We start from the raw sequence: 19,436 nt of genomic DNA, 5'->3' as shown, positions 1-19,436 counted from the left end.
GATTGGTTCTCGTGGAATTTAATCTTGATTAAAATTTAACAGGCTTTTGTACAACCAGGTCTCTGTGTAGTGGATTACACAAATTGATTAGTAATCTCTTTCTAACCCAGTTGCTCATAAGTATATTTATTTTTAATAATGATTGAAGGCTATGAGAACCAATCAGAGAAGTCTTCTTCTCATGAAAACTTATGATTGGTTCTTGTGGAATTTAATCTTGATTAGAATTTAACAGGCTTTTGTACAACCGGGTCTCTGTGTAGTGGATTACACAAATTGATTAGTAATCTCTTTCTAACCCAGTTGCTCATAAGTATATTTATTTTTAATCCTGATTAAAGGCTATGATAACCAATCAGAGAAGTCTTCTTCTCATGAAAACTTATGATTGGTTCTTGTGGAATTTAATCTTGATTAGAATTTAACAGGCTTTTGTGCAACCGGGCCTCTGTATAGTAGATTAGACGAATTGGTTAGTAAGCAGGGGATTATAGCATAGAGAGAGGCATAAGATATCCTATGGTATAGGGCGTTTATGTTGCAAATTCCACTGTTAACTCAAGCCGATAGTCCTAGTAGCTGTTTTTGGTGAAGCTTTGTGACGCTGGTAGTCTCTCATACTGTGCCGTTCTTACACTCTTACCCCAACAAGACAGTAATAATAGACAGTAGTCGGCCTTAGGTGACAGAAATATCGGCTTCAAATTGGAACATAAACGACTTACACCATGGGATATCTTGTTATACTTATGTGAGGAAGCTGGTAGTCTCTTATACTGTGTCGTTCTTACAATCTCCTCAACTACACAGTAATAATAGACAGTAATCGGCTTCAGTTAACAAAAACCGGCTTAAAATTTGGAAGATAAACTACTTACATCATGGGATTTCTTCTCATACTTATTGAATATGAGGACGCTGGTAGCTTCTCATACTGTGCCGTTCTTTCACTCTCACCCCAATAACACAGTAATAATAGACAGTAGTCGACAGTAATCGGCTTCATTAAAAAAAAAACGGCTCAAAATTTGGAATACAAACGACCTATACCATAGGATATCTTCTTACGCTATCTTTTCTCTGCAACTATAGCTTGGCTAATTATTTCCGATTTTGATTCATTGATTTTTTCTTGTCTAAGGCCAGGTGCACACCAGTTAGTCAAGACAAGACATGATCAGACACGTTTAGTCACAATACTTCACATAGTTGCTTATGAAGACATGTCTAATTAAAATTTTAATTTTAACCAAGAAGATGGCGGACCTGCCGAAAGATGTCGTTGTCACAGTGAGTGATTAATTCATTTATTGGAAAATATCTGACTGCTAGTCGTTATTTCTAAAAGCAAAAAGTGATTTAATAATAAGCAGTTCGTGATGGAAAACAACATTGAAGAATGACTAATCATTGTGAGTTGCATCATAAGCAACTATGTGAAGTATTGTGACTAAACGTGTCTTGTGTTGTCTTGACTAACTGGTGAGCGCCTAGCCTAATATATACTATTTGTATCTCGTATCACATAATCCAGTGATACTGTTTCTTGGAGCATTCCTACACTGTACAACCGTTGCTCAGAGTTTCCTGTAAATAAGCGACTGGCGCGCCACTTAAACCTCGTAAATTACGTAATTTATTCATTCAAACTCAACTGAAGGTCGGATTGGCATTTTGTCTGTTATCTTTACTGTCCAATGTATTATTATAGTGGTTAATTTCCGAATATACATGCCAGCTTATGTAACTGAGAGCATTCCATATTATTAATTTGGTTGAGTTGTGAAAATTAGGTTCAAAAAGTTGGTGGATGGTTAGTTTTTAATGGTTACAAGGACTTTATAGTTGTGTTAGCAGTTTTTGAAGTAGCGTGATACCGATCAAACACTCAGCGAGGAGAGTTAACCTGCAAAATTCTATACAAAGTAAGTAAACCAACTTTTGTTTAATAGCTATTAATTTTACTAGTAGTTCTGTGAACAGTAGACCTCGCGCTCAGTAAGTTACATTGAACTGTTGTTATGTTTTCTCAAAAATTAATAAATAATTTATCAATTTAAAATGTTTAGAAAAAATCCTAAATAAATATAGAGCTTTCTGTCCTATCGTACCGTGACGTGTCGTCCCGGAATGTGAGTGTGAGCGCTGTTATCAGGTCTGGCTGCAACTGTCTACAACGTTGATGGAAAGATAAATTTTCAAGATATTCGATGTTTTTGAACGGGTAGTATTATAGTCAACTGTCTACTAACGTTAATGGAAAGATACATTTTCAAGATATTCGATGTTTTTGAACGGGTAGTATTATAGTCCACTAGACAGCTGATTTATGATGAATAATTCTATAGTCTGATTTTTACGTTAATATTGACGTATGAAGGAGGCTCCTTTTTCCTTTTATATTATCCTTGAATTGAAAAATTTCCAAAAACCTTGTATATACGTCGACGCGCAATTTAAAAAGGAACATACCTGTCAAATTTCATGAAAATCTATTACCGCGTTTCGCCGTAAATGCGCAACATTTAAACATTAAGAGAAATGCCAAACCGTTGAATCTTAGACCTCACTTCGCTCGGTCAACTAGCCGTCAGGCTCGCTTCGCTCACCATATCCGTCAAGCCCTGGGGCTCCGCCCCCTGGACCCCCGACTGGATCATCCAAAAATGAGATCAGCGGGCTCGCTTCGTTCCGCTCTCCTGCATTTTTCATTTGAGCATGCTTCATTCCATCAGAAAGTCAAAGTACTGAGAAAACGCAGAAAATCTGAGTAAAACGCTGATTTTGGGCGTATCTCTGATGAAATATAATTAAAGTCACCTCATCACAAAATTTTCAGACCGTAGCTAAACCTCTGTAAAAACAAAACAAATTTGATCATTTTCTGTCTATTACTTGATGAAAGAACTGAAAAACGCTAATTTTGGGCATATCTTTGGCGTTATTTCAAATTCCTTCTAACACAACATTATTACACCCCAGCTGAGCTTCTGTAGTAAATTTGAACATTTTCTGTCCATTTGTTCTCGATAAAGCTGAGAAAGCGCAAAAAAACGCTGGAAAAACGCAGATTTTGGGCGTATCTTTGAAAATTTTTCCAAATCCGTTCTTAGTGCGCCTCTAAAGAGCCAACTGAGCATACCTACCAAATTTGAACGTTTTTGGTCCAGTAGATTTTTAGTTCTGCGAGTGAGTCAGTCAGTCAGTCAATGAGTGAGTGCCATTTCGCTTTTATATATATAGATAGATAGATGGTACCTCTTAGCTAGGTATGTAGGTATGTAGCTAAATGTATCTATTATGGTACTATTATTTAAATACAGTATTAACAAATAAAAATAGAATTCTAAGTGCCCTTTTTAAAATTGTTTAGTCACAAAACAATTAATTGGTGACTAAACAATTTTAAAAAAGGTACTTAGATTTCTTATCGTTATTAAACGAAAATCCAAATTAAATGCTGTAATTCACCCCGAAGACTTCTGCTAAATTATTGACAAATTATTTGAATAATTGCAATATATCAGTAATGTCCATCTATAGACTGGCTGGCCGCTATGGCTTCGTATAAAATGAGCGCTGCTATCCAGAGATTGTCAGTTTGATGTAAGGGTAAGCATTCCTGACCGGCAATTGGGAGGTACTAGGTTCGATTCCTGGGCTGACAAATAATTTTTGAATAGTAGCGCTCATCGAATCTCCATCTAACTGTTTACCCTGTTGTCAATATTTGCAGTAGCAGAAGTCTTCGGGGTGAATTACAGCATTTAATTTGGATTTTCGTTTAATAATAATAGATTCATTGGCATTTGAATAATTGCAATATCTCAGTAATTTCCATCTGTAGACTTAGATTTATATTTTTATTTATATTCAAGGGTAGTCCTGAAGAAAAATAGAGTATTAATAAACTTTGGAGATTAGCATTTTATTTATATTCAAGGGTAGTCCTAAAGAAAAATAAAGTATTAATAAACTTTGGAGATTAGCATTTTATTTATATTCAAGTGTAGTCCTAAAGAAAAATAGAGTATTAATAAACTTTGGAGATCAGCATCTACTGTGAACATTATCAAAACTGTTATTACATTTAATGAGACACGAACTAATTGTCATCTAATTTGTATCATAGAGAAAATATAGCACAAGAAGATATTCCATGGTATAGGGTGTTTATGTTTCAAATTTCACTGTTAACTCAAGCTGATAGTCCTAGTAGTTGTTTTTGGTGAAGCTATGTGACGCTGGTAGTCTCTCATACTGTGCCGTTCTTACACTCCCAACAACACACTAATAATAGACAGTAATCGGCTTGAAATTTGGATCATGAACGTCCCATACCATGGAGAAAATCTTCTTATACTATCTTTTCTCTATGCTTTTATATAATATAACAAAATGACTATTGAGTGATTTATTTAGCCTACAATACTGAACAATAATGCTCAAGCATTGCTTCATTGTGTGAGTAGATACAGCTATCTCCATTGATTCATACAATAAGTACATCATCAAAATGATAGGGAGAGAAAAAATAAGGTAACCTTATTTATTTATTTATTCTTACAAAAATCTAGGAGTGCAACAGGCATAACAGCCCAAACGCACTCATGAATACAGGAAATACATTATTAAAAATTATATATAAATATGCTACTAGAAAAGTAATAAAAGAGAATGATTAATGGTACATGTGAAAAACAGACAAGAAAAATGGTACTTGTGAAATTCAATTTATTATAAACTAACAGGTAACCCTTGTGCTATTCCTCTCCCAAATTTAGATAAGGTTACACATAGTCCGAAATAGGTTAAGTCTTGTAGTTGTTCACTTCACAAGATTATCAGTCACTTATTTATTTTCATAAAGTAGATTTTCAAATTTGGATGTTTCAAAACCGAACATGGAAGAAATATTATCACTAAAATAGGAAATATTCACAAATTAAAGAAATAATTCTGCATGACCAAAAAACAAACTTAATATTCCACAAGCAATTGTCATTGAGAGCAATGTCAGGTAATTGTAATTACTTTTTAAAATTATTTTGTAGCACTGTTGAAGAGTACTACGAATGAGCCAGGATGGATCTATGCTGTATTGACGATTTTGAAGAACATGCCAAAAAAGTTCTGCCGAAAAATGCTCTGGACTATTACCGTAGTGGAGCGGCCAGTCAGCTAACACTGCAACTCAATATTGAGGCTTTTCAAAGGTAGTATATACATTTATATCATATATATTGTATAATAGCAATGTATATCTTCAAGGTTACTATAGTTAGATTCACGTCAAATTGTCAGTTTTGTTGGTTGAGAAGCAATGATTTCAATTTATTATAAACTGGCAGGTAACCCGTGCTCCGCAAGGGTCTAATTAATAACTTGATAAACTGAAAACTTGACGTGATGGAATCTTGAAGAACTGAAAATAGGCCTATAACATAGCCACCTCTAATATAAGGCCCCGGCCTACGATATTGCAACGTCGCAGAGTAGGCCTAGAATCTAATACATGATTGGTGAGAAAGATCAGCTGGTATTTTTTTAAATCTTTTCCACCAATCATGTATTAGATTCTAGGCCTGCACTGCGACGTTGCAATATCGTAGGCCGGGCCTTATATTAGAGGTGGCTATGCCTATAGCCATTCTCGGTGAATTAAGAATCTTTATGCAAAATTTCAAGTTAATCAGTTGAGTAGTTGAGACTTGATGATGCGTAATTCGTGAATTTCACATCCCGTACGTGTATAAGCCAGATCCTACCTTTATTATGGTATAAATAATTTGGGTATAGCAGTAGATTAAAATAATATGGGGGAAATTTTAATTTCAAATCGGTGATTAAATTCTAGTATGAACCTTGTTACAATGGCAGTATTTGATTAACATTGGTGTTGCTATCCTTGTCCATCATTCGACATAGATGATAGGACCATCTTCTTCTAGCTTTACAACTATGTCAGATCGTTTTTAACAATGTAGGAATATAATTAATTTAAAAAAAATCTTCAATCTTAATTATAAAAATGTACTATAGTATTAAATCATAATAAAGATTTTTTTTGACGAGTGGAATATAATTGATTATTTTCAACAATAATGAACAGTAAGTTCTGGGTACATCAAATGTAACGGTATCAGCTATCCCGTATAGGAAGCAGTGGCAAGGCAGAGAACCGGTAATTCTGTTCTCCTATCTTTCTCCACTGCCATTATAACGTGGACCTCACTATAGAAAATGTCACAATTTATAAAATCATAAACCAACAGCTCAAGCCTTTTGTTTATTTATTCAAGTGTATGAAAGTGCTACTGAAAATCATAGAATTTTCATACAATGTGAGTAGAATCTTTTGTGTTTTATTGAAAAACTAAGAGATTGTTTCTTTTACAATAACACCTTCAACTAGAACAATACTGAGCTTATTGATTTAATATTTCTGTTGAAATGTATAGAGAATGCTTTGAATCGACTCTACAATAACTTCAACAAAATTTGTTTATTTATTTTTGCTTTGTTACTCAACCACCTGTTTTAACTCTTTTGATATAACAATGAAAAACATTATTACTGAAATTCGTATGTTTTAACATCTTTGAAGGTGGTAACACCGATAAGAGTAATAAATAAATAATTTATTGTACCAATCAAAGACAGGATAAAGGATAGCGCTATATCTGTTTTGTCAAATGATAGACAAGGATAGCAACACCAATGTAAACCAAATACTGCCATTATAACGTCGACCTCACTATAGTTGTTTGTAACTAACATTAGGCTAATTATAAAGGAGTGGATGGGTGGATTTACACAGCGTGTAACTAGTAGTTCTGTGAACAGTAGACCTCGCGCTGAGTGAGTTACATTGACCTGTTGTTATGTTTTCTCAAAAATTAATAAATAATTTATCAATTAAAAATGTCTAGAAAAAATCCTAAATAAACAGAGAGCTTTCTGTCCTATATCGTACCGTGACGTGTCGTCCCGGAATGTGAGTGTGAGCGCTGTTATCAGATATGGCTGCAACTGTCTACAACGTTGATGGAAAGATACAATTTGATGTTCGATGTTTTCGAACGGGTAGTATTATAGTCAACTGTCTACTAACGTTAATGGAAAGATACATTTTCAAGATGTTCGATTTTTTTGAACGGGTAGTATTATAGTCCACTAGACAGCTGATTTATGATGAATAATTCTATAGTCTGATTTTTACGGTAATATTGGCGTATGAAGGAGGCTCCTTTTTCTTTTTATATTATCCTTGAAATGCAAAATTTCCAAAAACCTTGTATATACGTCGACGCGCAATTAAAAAAGGAACATGCCTGTCAAATTTCATGAAAATCTATTACCGCGTTTCGCCGTAAATGCGCAACATATAAACATTTAAACATTATGAGAAATGCCAAACCGTCGACTTGAATCTTGGACCTCACTTCGCTCGGTCAAAAAGTCACAAATTATTGAATCATGATCCAACAGCTTAAGGCCTGGTTACAGAAAAGCCTCTTAAATTTGACCCGTTATATTGAATGTCATTAGAATCAATCAGAAAAGCCTTTTCTGATTGGATCTCGTGGCATTTAATCATTATTGAAATTCAACAGGCTTCTGTGAAACCGGGCCTTTAGCCTTTTGTTTATTTCTACAAGTGTATGAAGTCGCTATGAAAAGTCATAGAATTTTCATACAATATAGGTAGCATCTTTTATTTTTTATAAAAGAAAATTACTCGGAATTATTCCTTTCATAAGAACATCTTCAACTAAAACAATTCTGAGCTTATTGACATAATATTTCTATAGAAACTATGAGAATGCTTTGAATCAACTCCAAATTATCTTCAACAAAATCTATTCATTTATTTTTGCTTTGTTATTCAACCACATTCTGTAACACTTTAGATATAACAATGTAAACTTCGCCAAATAAAGAATGTCTTCATTTCAAGAATGTTTTTTTTTAAATATTATATTACTGAAAGTTTTATGTTTCAACATCAGTGAAGCTGGGTGTGAGTCAGATAGAATATAGAACTGAGGTTCACCTCAATGGCAGTATTTGATTAACAATGGTGTTGCTATCCTTGTCTATCATTCGACAAAGCAGATGGTGCTATCATTTTCTACCTCCTCAACGTAGCCAAATCGTTTCTTAACAACGTAAAAATATAATTGATTAACAAAATATTCAATAAATATATATTAACTTGACGAATTAAATATAATTACTTTGAACAATTAATTACGACATAGCAGTCAGGTATTTATATAAATAAAAGCTATTAGCTTCTACTTACATTAGTGTAGCGCTTTCGGACACTAGTTCCTTCATCAACAGCGCTACACTAATGTAAGTAGAAGTTAATAGCTTTTATTTATATAAATACCTGACTGCTATGTCGTAATTAATTAATTGTTCAAAGTGATTATTTAACAAGCAGTTCGTAATGGAATCAAACATTGAAGAGTAAATATAATTGATTGAAATCAGATAAACTGGTATCTTCTATCCTGTATAGAAGTCAGTGGCAAGGCAAAGAATCGTCAACACTGTTCTCCTGTCATTCTCTAGTGCCATTATAACGTGGACCTCACTGTATTCAATTTGTTTGTGGGTTTCATCTGAAAACTGTCTGGCTTCCTTATAAATTGGCATCCATGCTACTCCTCCTCAATCAATACATGATTATTTCAAATTAACATGAATGTTATCGATGCTTCTCATTAAACCGGTGTTAGCCGTTAGAAGTGAATTTCTTTACAGATTGATATGAGTAATGTCTTCAATGTTATTCAATTTCTTTAGTGGGATTAATTTCAAAACTGTACGGTATGGCTACCTTAAAATAGTTATTTGTGCAAAGTTACAGTTTGCTGCACCGAAAGAAACGTTTACGCACGAGCCGTAGGCGAGTGCGGAATGATGGTTTCTTGAGTGCAGCAAACGAACTTTGCGCACATATTTCACATTAAATTTTTCCTACAGTTACCATTGAATATGAAAAGTGGGTAATTATGTGTAAAATTCCCTGAAATCCATCAAATGTATTTCTGTGTAATTTTATTATTAATGAAAACCTTAATTTGGGTATCTAAAATTGAATAATAATAATTGAATTATAATGATTAGTAATTCAATTGAAAATTCATCTGACTGCTTGAAGGGGTTTATCTTATGTGAGCATTGAAATGTCTATAATGAAGGCACATAATGGCAAGGCAATGCTGTTCTCCACTGCCATTATAACGTGGGCCTCACTATGAGTGTTACCAACCTAATTTTGATTTTGCTGCACTGGTGCTCCATATAACCTACTAACTATTTTGCGTTGTTATGCTGCAAATCTGGAGTACACAAAGTACTCACTTTGTGCACTAGTGCAGAAAAGTGATTCTTTGCGGCCTGCAATCTGTGCAGAAATGGTCACTTTTCAAGGTATCTGTAGGAAAATAACATTTTCCTCCACCTACTGTCTAAAGTGCTTACCTTAAGCTGGGTTTACACAAAGTTATTAACAAAATGTTGATATATAATTAATCCTTATAGATTCTATTGGATTGAACATAACTTATCATACACATGATGAACATATGTGTTTGTCAAGTTCCGTTCAATCTAATAGAATCTATAAGGATTAAGTTATTAACATTTTGTTAATAACTTTGTGTAATCCCAGCTTTACTCTCTGGAACATAATACTAAAGTGTCACTTTTTCGCTCTTGGGAGGAAAAACCAGAAAAACTCCATAGGGCGTGAAAGTAACTTAATTAAATAACATGGGAAGCATATCAATTTTAAAACTTACATTGAAATAGGTTAGAAGGTCTAACCTTAGATGAGGAGACATAATACAGTAGGTGTCTGTCATTGAGTCAACTGAATTCAATACCTCAACCAGAAATTTGATCAACTCATGAAATATAGGTTTGTATGATATTACATACTTAATATTAGTAAACAATAAAAATTTATACATATTTATTTATATATATATTTAATTCTATTCAAAAAAATCTGGTGTGGCGCACTCACACAACTTTCCTTGCCGTTATGAAAATTGATCACCTGACGCTAGTGTTCCGCGCATCTCAAGTCTACTATTCAAAGATTTGAGCCAGCTGGTGACAGGGCAATAACGCTGGAGACACACATGAGGTCTGCTATCTCTTCATAGTGAATGATTTAATAGAATCAACAATAATTTGCCATTGAATAATAACATTTTCTCGAGTTTAAAGCTTATTTTCAATTTTAGGTGAGAATGTTACTGAACATTAATTGAAGAGATTTTCATGCTCAATCTACTCCACTTGATTTTTTTCGTTTCAATTGTATCTGAAGCCTGATAATTGGGAATCTATCTGCATTGATGGGGCGAAGCTCCTGAAATTTTTACAGATATGGGACTTGTGGAAGTTGATAGAGCTTATCGATGACTATTTTAGGTATGAATTTGATTACAATCGTTGGAGCCGTTTTCGAGAAAATTGCAAAAAACCCTGTTTTTGACAACATTTTCGCCATTTTAGCCGTCATTTTGAATTGCATCAGATCGAAATTGTTCGTGTCGGATACTTATATCGTAAGGACCTTAAGTTCCAAATTTCAAGTCATTCCGTTAATTGGGAGATGAGATATCGTGTACACAGACGCACATACACTCATACACACACACACACACACACACCACACACACACACACCACACACACACCACACACACACACACACACACACACCACACACACACACATACAGACCAATACCCAAAAACCACTTTTTTGGACTCAGGGGACCTTGAAACGTATAGAAATTTAGAAATTGGGGTACCTTAATTTTTTCGGAAAGCAATACTTTCCTTACCTATGGTAATAGGGCAAGGAAAGTAAAAACTTACATTTGAAATAGGTTAGAAGGTCTAACCTTAGATGAGGAAACATAATACAGGTGTCTGTCATTGAGTCAACTGAATTCAATACCTCAACCAGAAATTGATATGATATTACATACTTAATGTTAGTAGACAATAAAAACGTATACATATTTATTTATATATATATATATATATTTAATTCTATTCAAAATACCAGCCAACAAATATTTTTTACAGTTTATAAGACAGATTTAACACCACCAGATTTTAAACCACAGATTTATTGATAGTTAGAAAGACCGGTTTCGGTTGTTACACCATTGTCAATCAGTTTATAAGAGATTGACAATGGTGTAACAATAGAAACCGGTCTTTTTAACTATCAATAAATCTGTGGTTTTTGACAATTTCTTAGTTTTTTTATTCACCTTCAAAATACCAGCCAACAAATATTTTTTACAGTTTATAAGACAGATTTAACACCACCAGAATTTTTCACAGTTTATAAGACAGATTTAAGACCATCAAATTTTAAACCACAGATTTAATTATAGTTAGAAAGACTGGTTTCGGTTGTTACACCATTGTCAATCAGTTTATAAGACAGTTTATAAGAGATTGACAATTGTGTAACAATAGAAACCGGTCTTTTTAACTATCAATAAATCTGTGGTTTTTGACAATTTCTTAGTTTTTTTATTCACCCCTATTTCATGTAGCCAATTGAGATCTTGATGAAGTGACTCTCACAAACCTTCTAGATCAACAGAGACCTTGATCAATTGTCACCACTTCAATTTCCACAGATTACGCATCCGCCCACGCGTCATGCGAGACGTCTCCAACCGTTCGCTGTCCACTTCCGTTCTGGGCCACCAGGTGTCACTTCCGGTGGGCGTGGCCCCGACCGCCATGCAGCGAATGGCGCATGCGCAAGGCGAACTGGCCAATGCGCGCGCAGCTGGCAAATGTGGCACCATCTATGTGATGTCAACACTGGCCACAAGTAGTCTGGAGGAGGTAGCTGAAGCGGCTCCCGATACTATTAGATGGTTTCAGCTCTACATCTACAAAAATAGGTAATTAATAGAATAGAAACGAAGTTTATTTCTTGAAGTATACAGAATATTCTTCAATGAAGATCTAACCCAAATTTAGATAAGGTTACACATAGTCCGAAATAGGTCAAGTCTTGAAGTTATTCACTTCACAAAATTGTCAGTCCTTAGTTAATTTTACAAAGTAGATTTTAAAATTAAATTCAAATTAAAATTAAATCACAAATTCGATTTTAGTGAATTTAATTAAATAAACTGTGTTTCTCCTATGAATAGTCCTGGTTTTATATTACTTTATCATTCATTTTTCAATAAAACTGTGTTGATTTCAGGAAGCTGACAGCTGAACTGGTGAGAAGAGCTGAGAGAACAGGTTGGAAAGCATTGGTACTCACAGTGGATGCCCCCGTCTTTGGAGTCAGATATGCAGATGCTAGAAACAAATTCAAATTACCACCGCATCTCAGGTAGGCCCAATCTTTCTCATAATGAGTCAATCATCTCAACAATCAGCATAGTATGATCTCAATATTATGCATTATTATTACTATTAGTCGTAGAGCTCCCGAAGTGGAAGACGCTGAGTAAAAGCATGATCATCGATTTTTATTAGACTAGGCGGTTTTCTTGTTCGCCCACCAGCTTTTCATTCTCTGAGAAAAAGCAGCTTTTCTTTCTTCACTCCATCTTGTGCCAACTCTTGGTGCTTTTATCTCTGGAATAATTTCCCATTTGTTCACTTTTGTTTTGAAATTATTTCTATTTTTAATTTCATCATCAGTAATTCCTGCCAAAACTAGATCTTTCTTAACATTCCTAATCCATTCTCCTCCATAGGCAAGCGAAGCTACATATTTTACTATTTTTTTTGTGATTCTATGGTCAGGGAGCCTCATGATATGACCATAGAATTTTAGACGTCTTTTTCTCATGTCTGTTACAATATTTGAATGTTGCTCAACTGTGCTATTTTTCTGTAATCTATAACCATTCTCAGTTAATCTCGGACCTAGAATTTTTCTAATTATTTCCCTTTCTTCTTTCTTCAAATTTTCTAGAAAACAGCTTTCCTGTTGATATTATGCATTATTAATAATTTGATTCTCAATTATCATTGTAAACATGATCGAAACTTGATAAAACAATTTGAAAAACTTGAACTCATTTTCTTAAAAACACTCTTCCAAAATCTAGTAAATAATATCATAATAAGGAGTTCTCGATGACATTCCTCAATTTCACTTTCCATTACAAACTGTTCAACGAGCTTGAGTGCTACGAGCAAGTAATCCTTGATATTGATGTATCAGAGCTAATACTTTTATCTATAATCTTTAATAATTGACCGATCGAAGTGAGGTCTAAGATTCAAGTCGACGGTTTGGCATTTCTCTTAATGTTTAAATGATTATATGTTGCGCATTTATGGCGAAACGCGGTAATAGATTTTCATGAAATTTGACAGGTATGTTTTTTATTGCGCGTCGACGTATGTACAAGGTTTTTAGAAATGTTGCATTTCAAGGATAATATAAAAGGAAAGAGGAGACTCCTTCATACGCCAATATTAGAGTAAAAATCAGACTATAGAATTATTCATCATAAATCAGCTGACAAGTGATTACACAGATGTGTGGAGAAGCCAGTCTATTGCTGTATTTCCATAAGGTCTATAGTTTTAATCAGGTACTTGTGGATGAGAATACTGCGTGAGGTCTACTGTTCACAGAGCTACTAGTATAAAAATCTAATGTGGCGCACTCACACAACTTTCTTTGCCGTTATGGAAATTGATCACCTGACGCTAGTGTTCACGCGCATCACTCAAGTCTACTATTCAAAGATCTGAGCCAACTGGTGAGAGGACAATAACGCTGGAGACATACGAGGTCTGCTATCTCTTCATAGTGAATCATTTAATAGAATCAACAGTTGCCAACACTTTGCAATTGGATAATCACATTTTCTCGAATTTCGAGCTTATTTTTAATTCTAGCTGAAAATGTTACTAAACATTAATATTGTAGAGATTCTCATGCTCAATCTTTTCCACTCAAAATGTTTGGTTCAAATTGTATCTGAAGCCTGATAGTTGGGAATCTAAAATCAAACTTTGCATAGATGGGGCGGAGCTCCTGAAATTTTTACGGATATGGGACTTGTGGCAGTTGATAGAGCTTATCAATGACTATTTTAGGTAGAAATTTAATCAAAAACGTTGCAGCCGTTTTCGAGAAAATCGAAAAAACCTGTTTTCGACAACATTTTCTCCATTTTAGCCGTCATCTTGAATTGCATTTGATCGAAATTGTTTGTGTCGGATCCTTATAGTGTAAGGACCTTAAGTTCCAAATTTCAAGTCATTCCGTTAATTGGGAGATGAGATATCGTGTACACAGACGCACATACACTCATACACACACACACACCCACACACACATACAGACCAATACCCAAAAACTACTTTTTTGGACTCAGGGGACCTTGAAACGTATAGAAATTTAGAAATTGGGGTACCTTAATTTTTTTCGGAAAGCAATACTTTCCTTACCTATGGTAATAGGGCAAGGAAAGTAATAAAGAAAAGAATTGACTCTGCCAGACACGAATAGAAGCACATTGCTTCTTATTGAAGCATTCACCTTCATCGGCAGACTGCAATAATAGAACAGAACTTATTTTATAGATTTTGAATGACTGTTTGTGACAATTTAAGTCGTGCCATTCAATATGGATATCTAGCAAAAAATGCTAGACACAACTAAGATTCCTTCAGTTTAACTTATCATTTGAGATTCAACTATGAATAATTATTGTGACACTATTCTATGTATGTGATGTACAATTTGATGAATAAATAATAACTGATGAAATGAAACAACATTATCACGCTATTACAGAGAGATATAACTTGAATTATATTATGTTTCTTTGCAGTTTATCATATATTCATGATACTCAATTATTGATCACGAGAAATCTATGTTTATGTGCACTGTAAAACTATAATCTCAATTTTATACTCTATTATTTTCTTTGTTTACAGACTAGCAAACTTTGAAGGAATGTTAGCTGACAAAATAACTTCGGCGAAAAAGATATCAGGGCTGAACGAATACGTGAATGACCTCTTCGATGACACGATCAATTGGAAGGATGTCAGCTGGCTCAAATCGTAAGTAGACATAATATAAATCAATACACTTGGTAAAATATAAAATAGTATCAACTATGTAATAATAAAATGTGAAATAAAATGATAAAGGTAACATTTTTTATCTATTTGCCTTGAGACAATTTCTGGTACCCTGGTGTAATGAAATTATTACAAGTGAGCCCCCGGGCTGGAGAACTCGCTAAAAATGCCGTTCAAATTCTGTCAGGAGTTCTATACAGTATGAAGCAGTGGGATACAGAGAGAAATAGTTTAAGCTGTGTTCAGTTATTAATTGCATCGTTGCATGCAATACATAATCAAGCTAGCAGCTTATTTTTGATTTGTACGTTTACAATGTTTTTCTGATTCACTTTCAAAGTTATCCGGTTATATCCTCAGAAAGGATGAAGATGTGAGAAATTTCGTTGGCCAACGAACTCGATCTGTATGATTGATCAAAGGAAATGTGTAGAAATTGTAGAGATAGATTTTGAATGACTGTTTGTGACAATTTAAGTCGTGCCATTAAATATGGATATCTAGCAAAAAATGCTAGACACAACTAAGTTTCCTTCAGTTTAACTTATCATTTGAGATTCAACTATGAATAATTATTGTGACACTATTCTATGTATGTGATGTGCAATTTGATGAATAAATAATATCTGATGAAATAAAACAACATTATCACTATTACAGAGATATATAACTTGAATTATAGTACGTTTCTTTGCAGTTGATCATAATATTCATAACACTCAATTACTGATCACGATAAATCTATGTTTATGTGTACTGTAAAACTATAATCTCAATTTTATACTCTATTATTTTCTTTGTTTACAGACTAGCTAACTTTGAAGGAATGTTAGCTGACAAAATAACTTCGGCGAAAAAGATATCAGGACTAAACGAATACGTGAATGATCTCTTCGATGACACGATCAATTGGAAGGATGTCAGCTGGCTCAAATCGTAAGTTGACACAATATCAAAGAACTAAAGATAAAATTAAAAGAAAAAACAATATAAAATAATTCTATGGATGCTAATGCCATCTGCATTTGAGTTGCGAACACTTCCAATTCCGTGTTCCCGTGGTATTATAAAGCTATTATTGTCCCTGTGTGCAGGCTGCTCTAGTACCGTATTTGGTAAACTGTTTATCTGTCGCAAAAATAATGAAACTATGGCTATACGTGAGGATTTATCTACTTCATTTCTTTCCAGGATGCTATTGAATAAACTTGCACCATAAACCTACAGACTTAATTGATTTAATCGAATACAATTTATATTTTTTCAGAATCACAAAACTGCCCCTAGTACTGAAAGGAGTACTGACCCCTGAAGATGCGTTGATAGCAGCTGATTTGGGTATTGAAGCCATTGTCGTATCCAATCACGGAGCTAGACAACTGGACACTGTTCCTGCCTCTGTAAGTTCAACTATTAGTTATTTAGTTATAAGTTATTTATTCAGATCTCTCACTCATTTCATAGATGCTAGGCCAGCCACTAACTAATGTTAGTCTATAGTGTGGTCCACTTTATAATGGCAGTGGATGAAGATAGAAGAATAGCGATGCCGATTCTCTGCATTAATTAATTATATTTCTACACTGTCAAAAACATAATTGTCATCGTTGTGGACCTAGAAAAGGATAGTACCACCGGCTTTGTCGAATGATAGACAAGGATAGCAAAACCAAAGTTGATCAAATACTGTCATTATAACGTGGACCTCACTATAGTAAAGCCAGTTACACACAAATCAATTTTCGACGTTCGTTTTTTTTGCCGTCCTTCTGTATTGAATAAATAGACTAATTAATATTAGTCTATATTAATTAATATTAGAATATTAGTGGGAAGTTGTGTGTATATTTTTGGCTTCAAAATTTTCTGAAATAACTTAATTTATTCAAAGTGCGGTGATATGAAGTGCAATATTCGACTATAATTTTGGTATTTTAATCATTCTAAATTCAAAAATTTGAGCTCATATATATTTTTGGACAGAACTTTGAACTTTAACTTTCCTCAGTAAGAACATAACCTATTTTTTCGGACATTTTATTATTATTTTATCAAAATTTGGGAACAGAATAGTTTTGGGCTATGCCTGTTGTTCTATCCCGATCATATTCATATGATTTATAATTGTATCAAACAATAAATAAATATTAATAATTACCACAATACCAACTTCTCAACTACACAAAAATTCATTATGAATTCTATTAGATTAAACGGAACTTGATAAACACCCTCAGTTAAACAAATTCTTAATTTAACCACCGAATTTTTTGTAGAATATCATCCCAGCAAGTTGTGCTAAGACACTTTCACGGTTGAAGGATTAAAAGGAATTTAATCATTTTGAAGAAATTGAACACACCGCGAAAATATGTTTTTCTTTTGAATATCATTTCTCTCAGAATTACGGGATGTTGTAATGAGTGAAATTTTCATATCAAAATAACGAGTAAAAGTATCTTTTCTATCGATGCCTGGATAATTTTTATCTACAGTTACTTTTTAATCAATGATTATATTCGTCAATGTCTAGACATTTCGAGCAGAAAACATGAAATATTCGACATGCTATAGTGAGGTCCACGTTATAATGACAGTGTTTGATTAGCAATGGTATTGTTATCCTTGTCTATCATTCAACAAAGCGGATAGCGCTATCTCTGTCTCGCTTTGCTCTGTGCCAGATCGTCTTTTAACAATGTAGAATTAATAACTAATTAACAGAATAGGCTATTTCATCTCAATTGTAAAAATTCATTGAAAAATTTAATTTCATTCGTAATAAAATAATTGATTATTTTAAACGAGAATCAACAGTTAGTATTACATCAATAAACCTGTATCAGCCACCGTCTATAGAAGGCTGACAAAATAGAGGATCGGCAACGTTGCTCTCCTATCTTTATCCACTGCCATTAAAACGTGTACTTCACTATAGAAACCATTTTTTGCAAAAGCTGAGTGGGTGAAAGCAAGAGCTAAGAAATAATTGAAACTATTTCTCCAATTGTCAAACTTATTTTATACTATGATTTTTCATTTTCTAGTTTATTTAAATTGTCATGATTGAATCATTTTCTGATTCATTTTAACTACGATTGAATCATTTTCTGATTCATTTTAACTACGATTGAATCATTTTCTGGTTCATTTAAACTATGATTAAATCATGTTCTGGTTTACTTAAACTATGATTGAAGCATTTTCTGATTCATTTCAACTATAATTAAATCATTTTCTGGTTTACTTAAACCATAGAGAAACAATAGCGTAAGTAGATATCCCATGGTATAGGGGATTTATGTCGCAACTTTTACTGTTATCTCAAGCCGATTACTGTCGATTATTGTCAATTTTTACTGTTTTGTTGGGGTGATAGTGTATGAACAGCACAATTTGAGAAACTAGCAGCGTCACACAGCTACTGTTATCGGCTCGGGATAACAGTAAAACTTGCGACATAAACGCCCTATACCATGGGATATCTACTTACGCTATTGTTTCTCTATGCTTAAACTATGATTAAATCATTTTCTGGTTTATTTAAACCATGATTAAATAATTTTCTAATTCACTTCACAGATAGAAGTGCTGCCCTCCATAGTATCAGCCGTCGGCGGGCGAATGGAGGTCTACCTAGACGGTGGCATCAGACAAGGCACGGACGTCTTCAAGGCACTCGCCCTGGGGGCAAAAATGGTGTTCATGGGGCGTCCGGCCCTCTGGGGGCTTGCCCACAGCGGGCAGAAGGGCGTAGAAAGGGTGATAGACATCTTGCGGAATGAGTTCGATACTGCCCTGGCGCTAACTGGGTGCACAAGTGTTAAAGATATCAGGAAAGAAATGGTTGTACACGAAAGTGAATATAGCAAACTGTGAGTAGTTATTTACAAATAAATATAAAAAATAAAATGAATTCATGTTTTAATGTTTCCTACTATCGATATATCTGCAGTGGAAGGAGGAAAATGACACAACTATTTAGAACTATAGAGTAAATATAGCATTAGAAGATATTCCATATGGTATAGGTCGTTTATATTCTATATTAGCTGGCCCGACGAACTTCGTACCGCCAAATAGTTAATGCATCTCATGACAAACTTTAGCTGCATGCACACCAGAGGAGGCGCGATGCGGAATTTTGAATCCAGTTGCTTCTTGCTTATTGGTTTGAATGGAAGAACTCACACACACGGAATCGGGCATGGCGTGGAACGGTGTGATAAGGCAATCTCCATAAGAACAACACTTTGTATCACCAAGCCGTGCCTCCTCAGGTGTGCGCTTAGCCTTA

General features: G+C 34.2%; 1 protein-coding gene across 2 annotated transcripts; it reads left to right on the top strand.

Annotated features, from left to right (window-relative positions):
- The first annotated feature begins 1,630 nt into the window (after positions 1-1,630).
- LOC111050870 (hydroxyacid oxidase 1) lies at positions 1,631-19,055 on the top strand. Of its 2 annotated transcripts, none has more exons than XM_039439643.1 (7): positions 1,631-1,925; positions 5,055-5,216; positions 11,692-11,964; positions 12,276-12,410; positions 15,947-16,075; positions 16,407-16,539; positions 18,722-19,055. In XM_039439643.1, the coding sequence occupies exons 2-7, from the start codon at positions 5,086-5,088 to the stop codon at positions 19,016-19,018; spliced, it is 1,098 nt and encodes a 365-aa protein (XP_039295577.1). In that variant the 5' UTR covers positions 1,631-1,925; positions 5,055-5,085; the 3' UTR covers positions 19,019-19,055. The 2 variants fall into 2 exon arrangements, with proteins under 2 accessions (XP_039295577.1, XP_039295579.1); XM_039439645.1 differs by lacking the exon at positions 15,947-16,075 and adding an exon at positions 14,990-15,118 and having other exon boundaries at positions 1,637-1,925.
- Positions 19,056-19,436: the final 381 nt, after the last annotated feature.

The sequence above is a fragment of the Nilaparvata lugens genome, chromosome 13 (assembly GCF_014356525.2).
Source record: "Nilaparvata lugens isolate BPH chromosome 13, ASM1435652v1, whole genome shotgun sequence".
NCBI lineage: Eukaryota > Metazoa > Arthropoda > Insecta > Hemiptera > Delphacidae > Nilaparvata > Nilaparvata lugens.
The sequence above is the reverse complement of the archived record's forward strand: the minus strand, read 5'-3'. Positions and strand labels throughout refer to the sequence as shown.

Bases quoted from the DNA above. Each gene is read 5' to 3' on its own strand.
- LOC111050870 (XM_039439643.1), top strand. From the start codon at position 5,086: ATGGATCTATGCTGTATTGACGATTTTGAAGAACATGCCAAAAAAGTT. The intron at 5,217-11,691 runs GTAGTATATACA...CAATTTCCACAG, and splicing joins AATATTGAGGCTTTTCAAAG to ATTACGCATCCGCCCACGCG. The intron at 12,411-15,946 runs GTAGGCCCAATC...CTTTGTTTACAG, and splicing joins AAATTACCACCGCATCTCAG to ACTAGCTAACTTTGAAGGAA.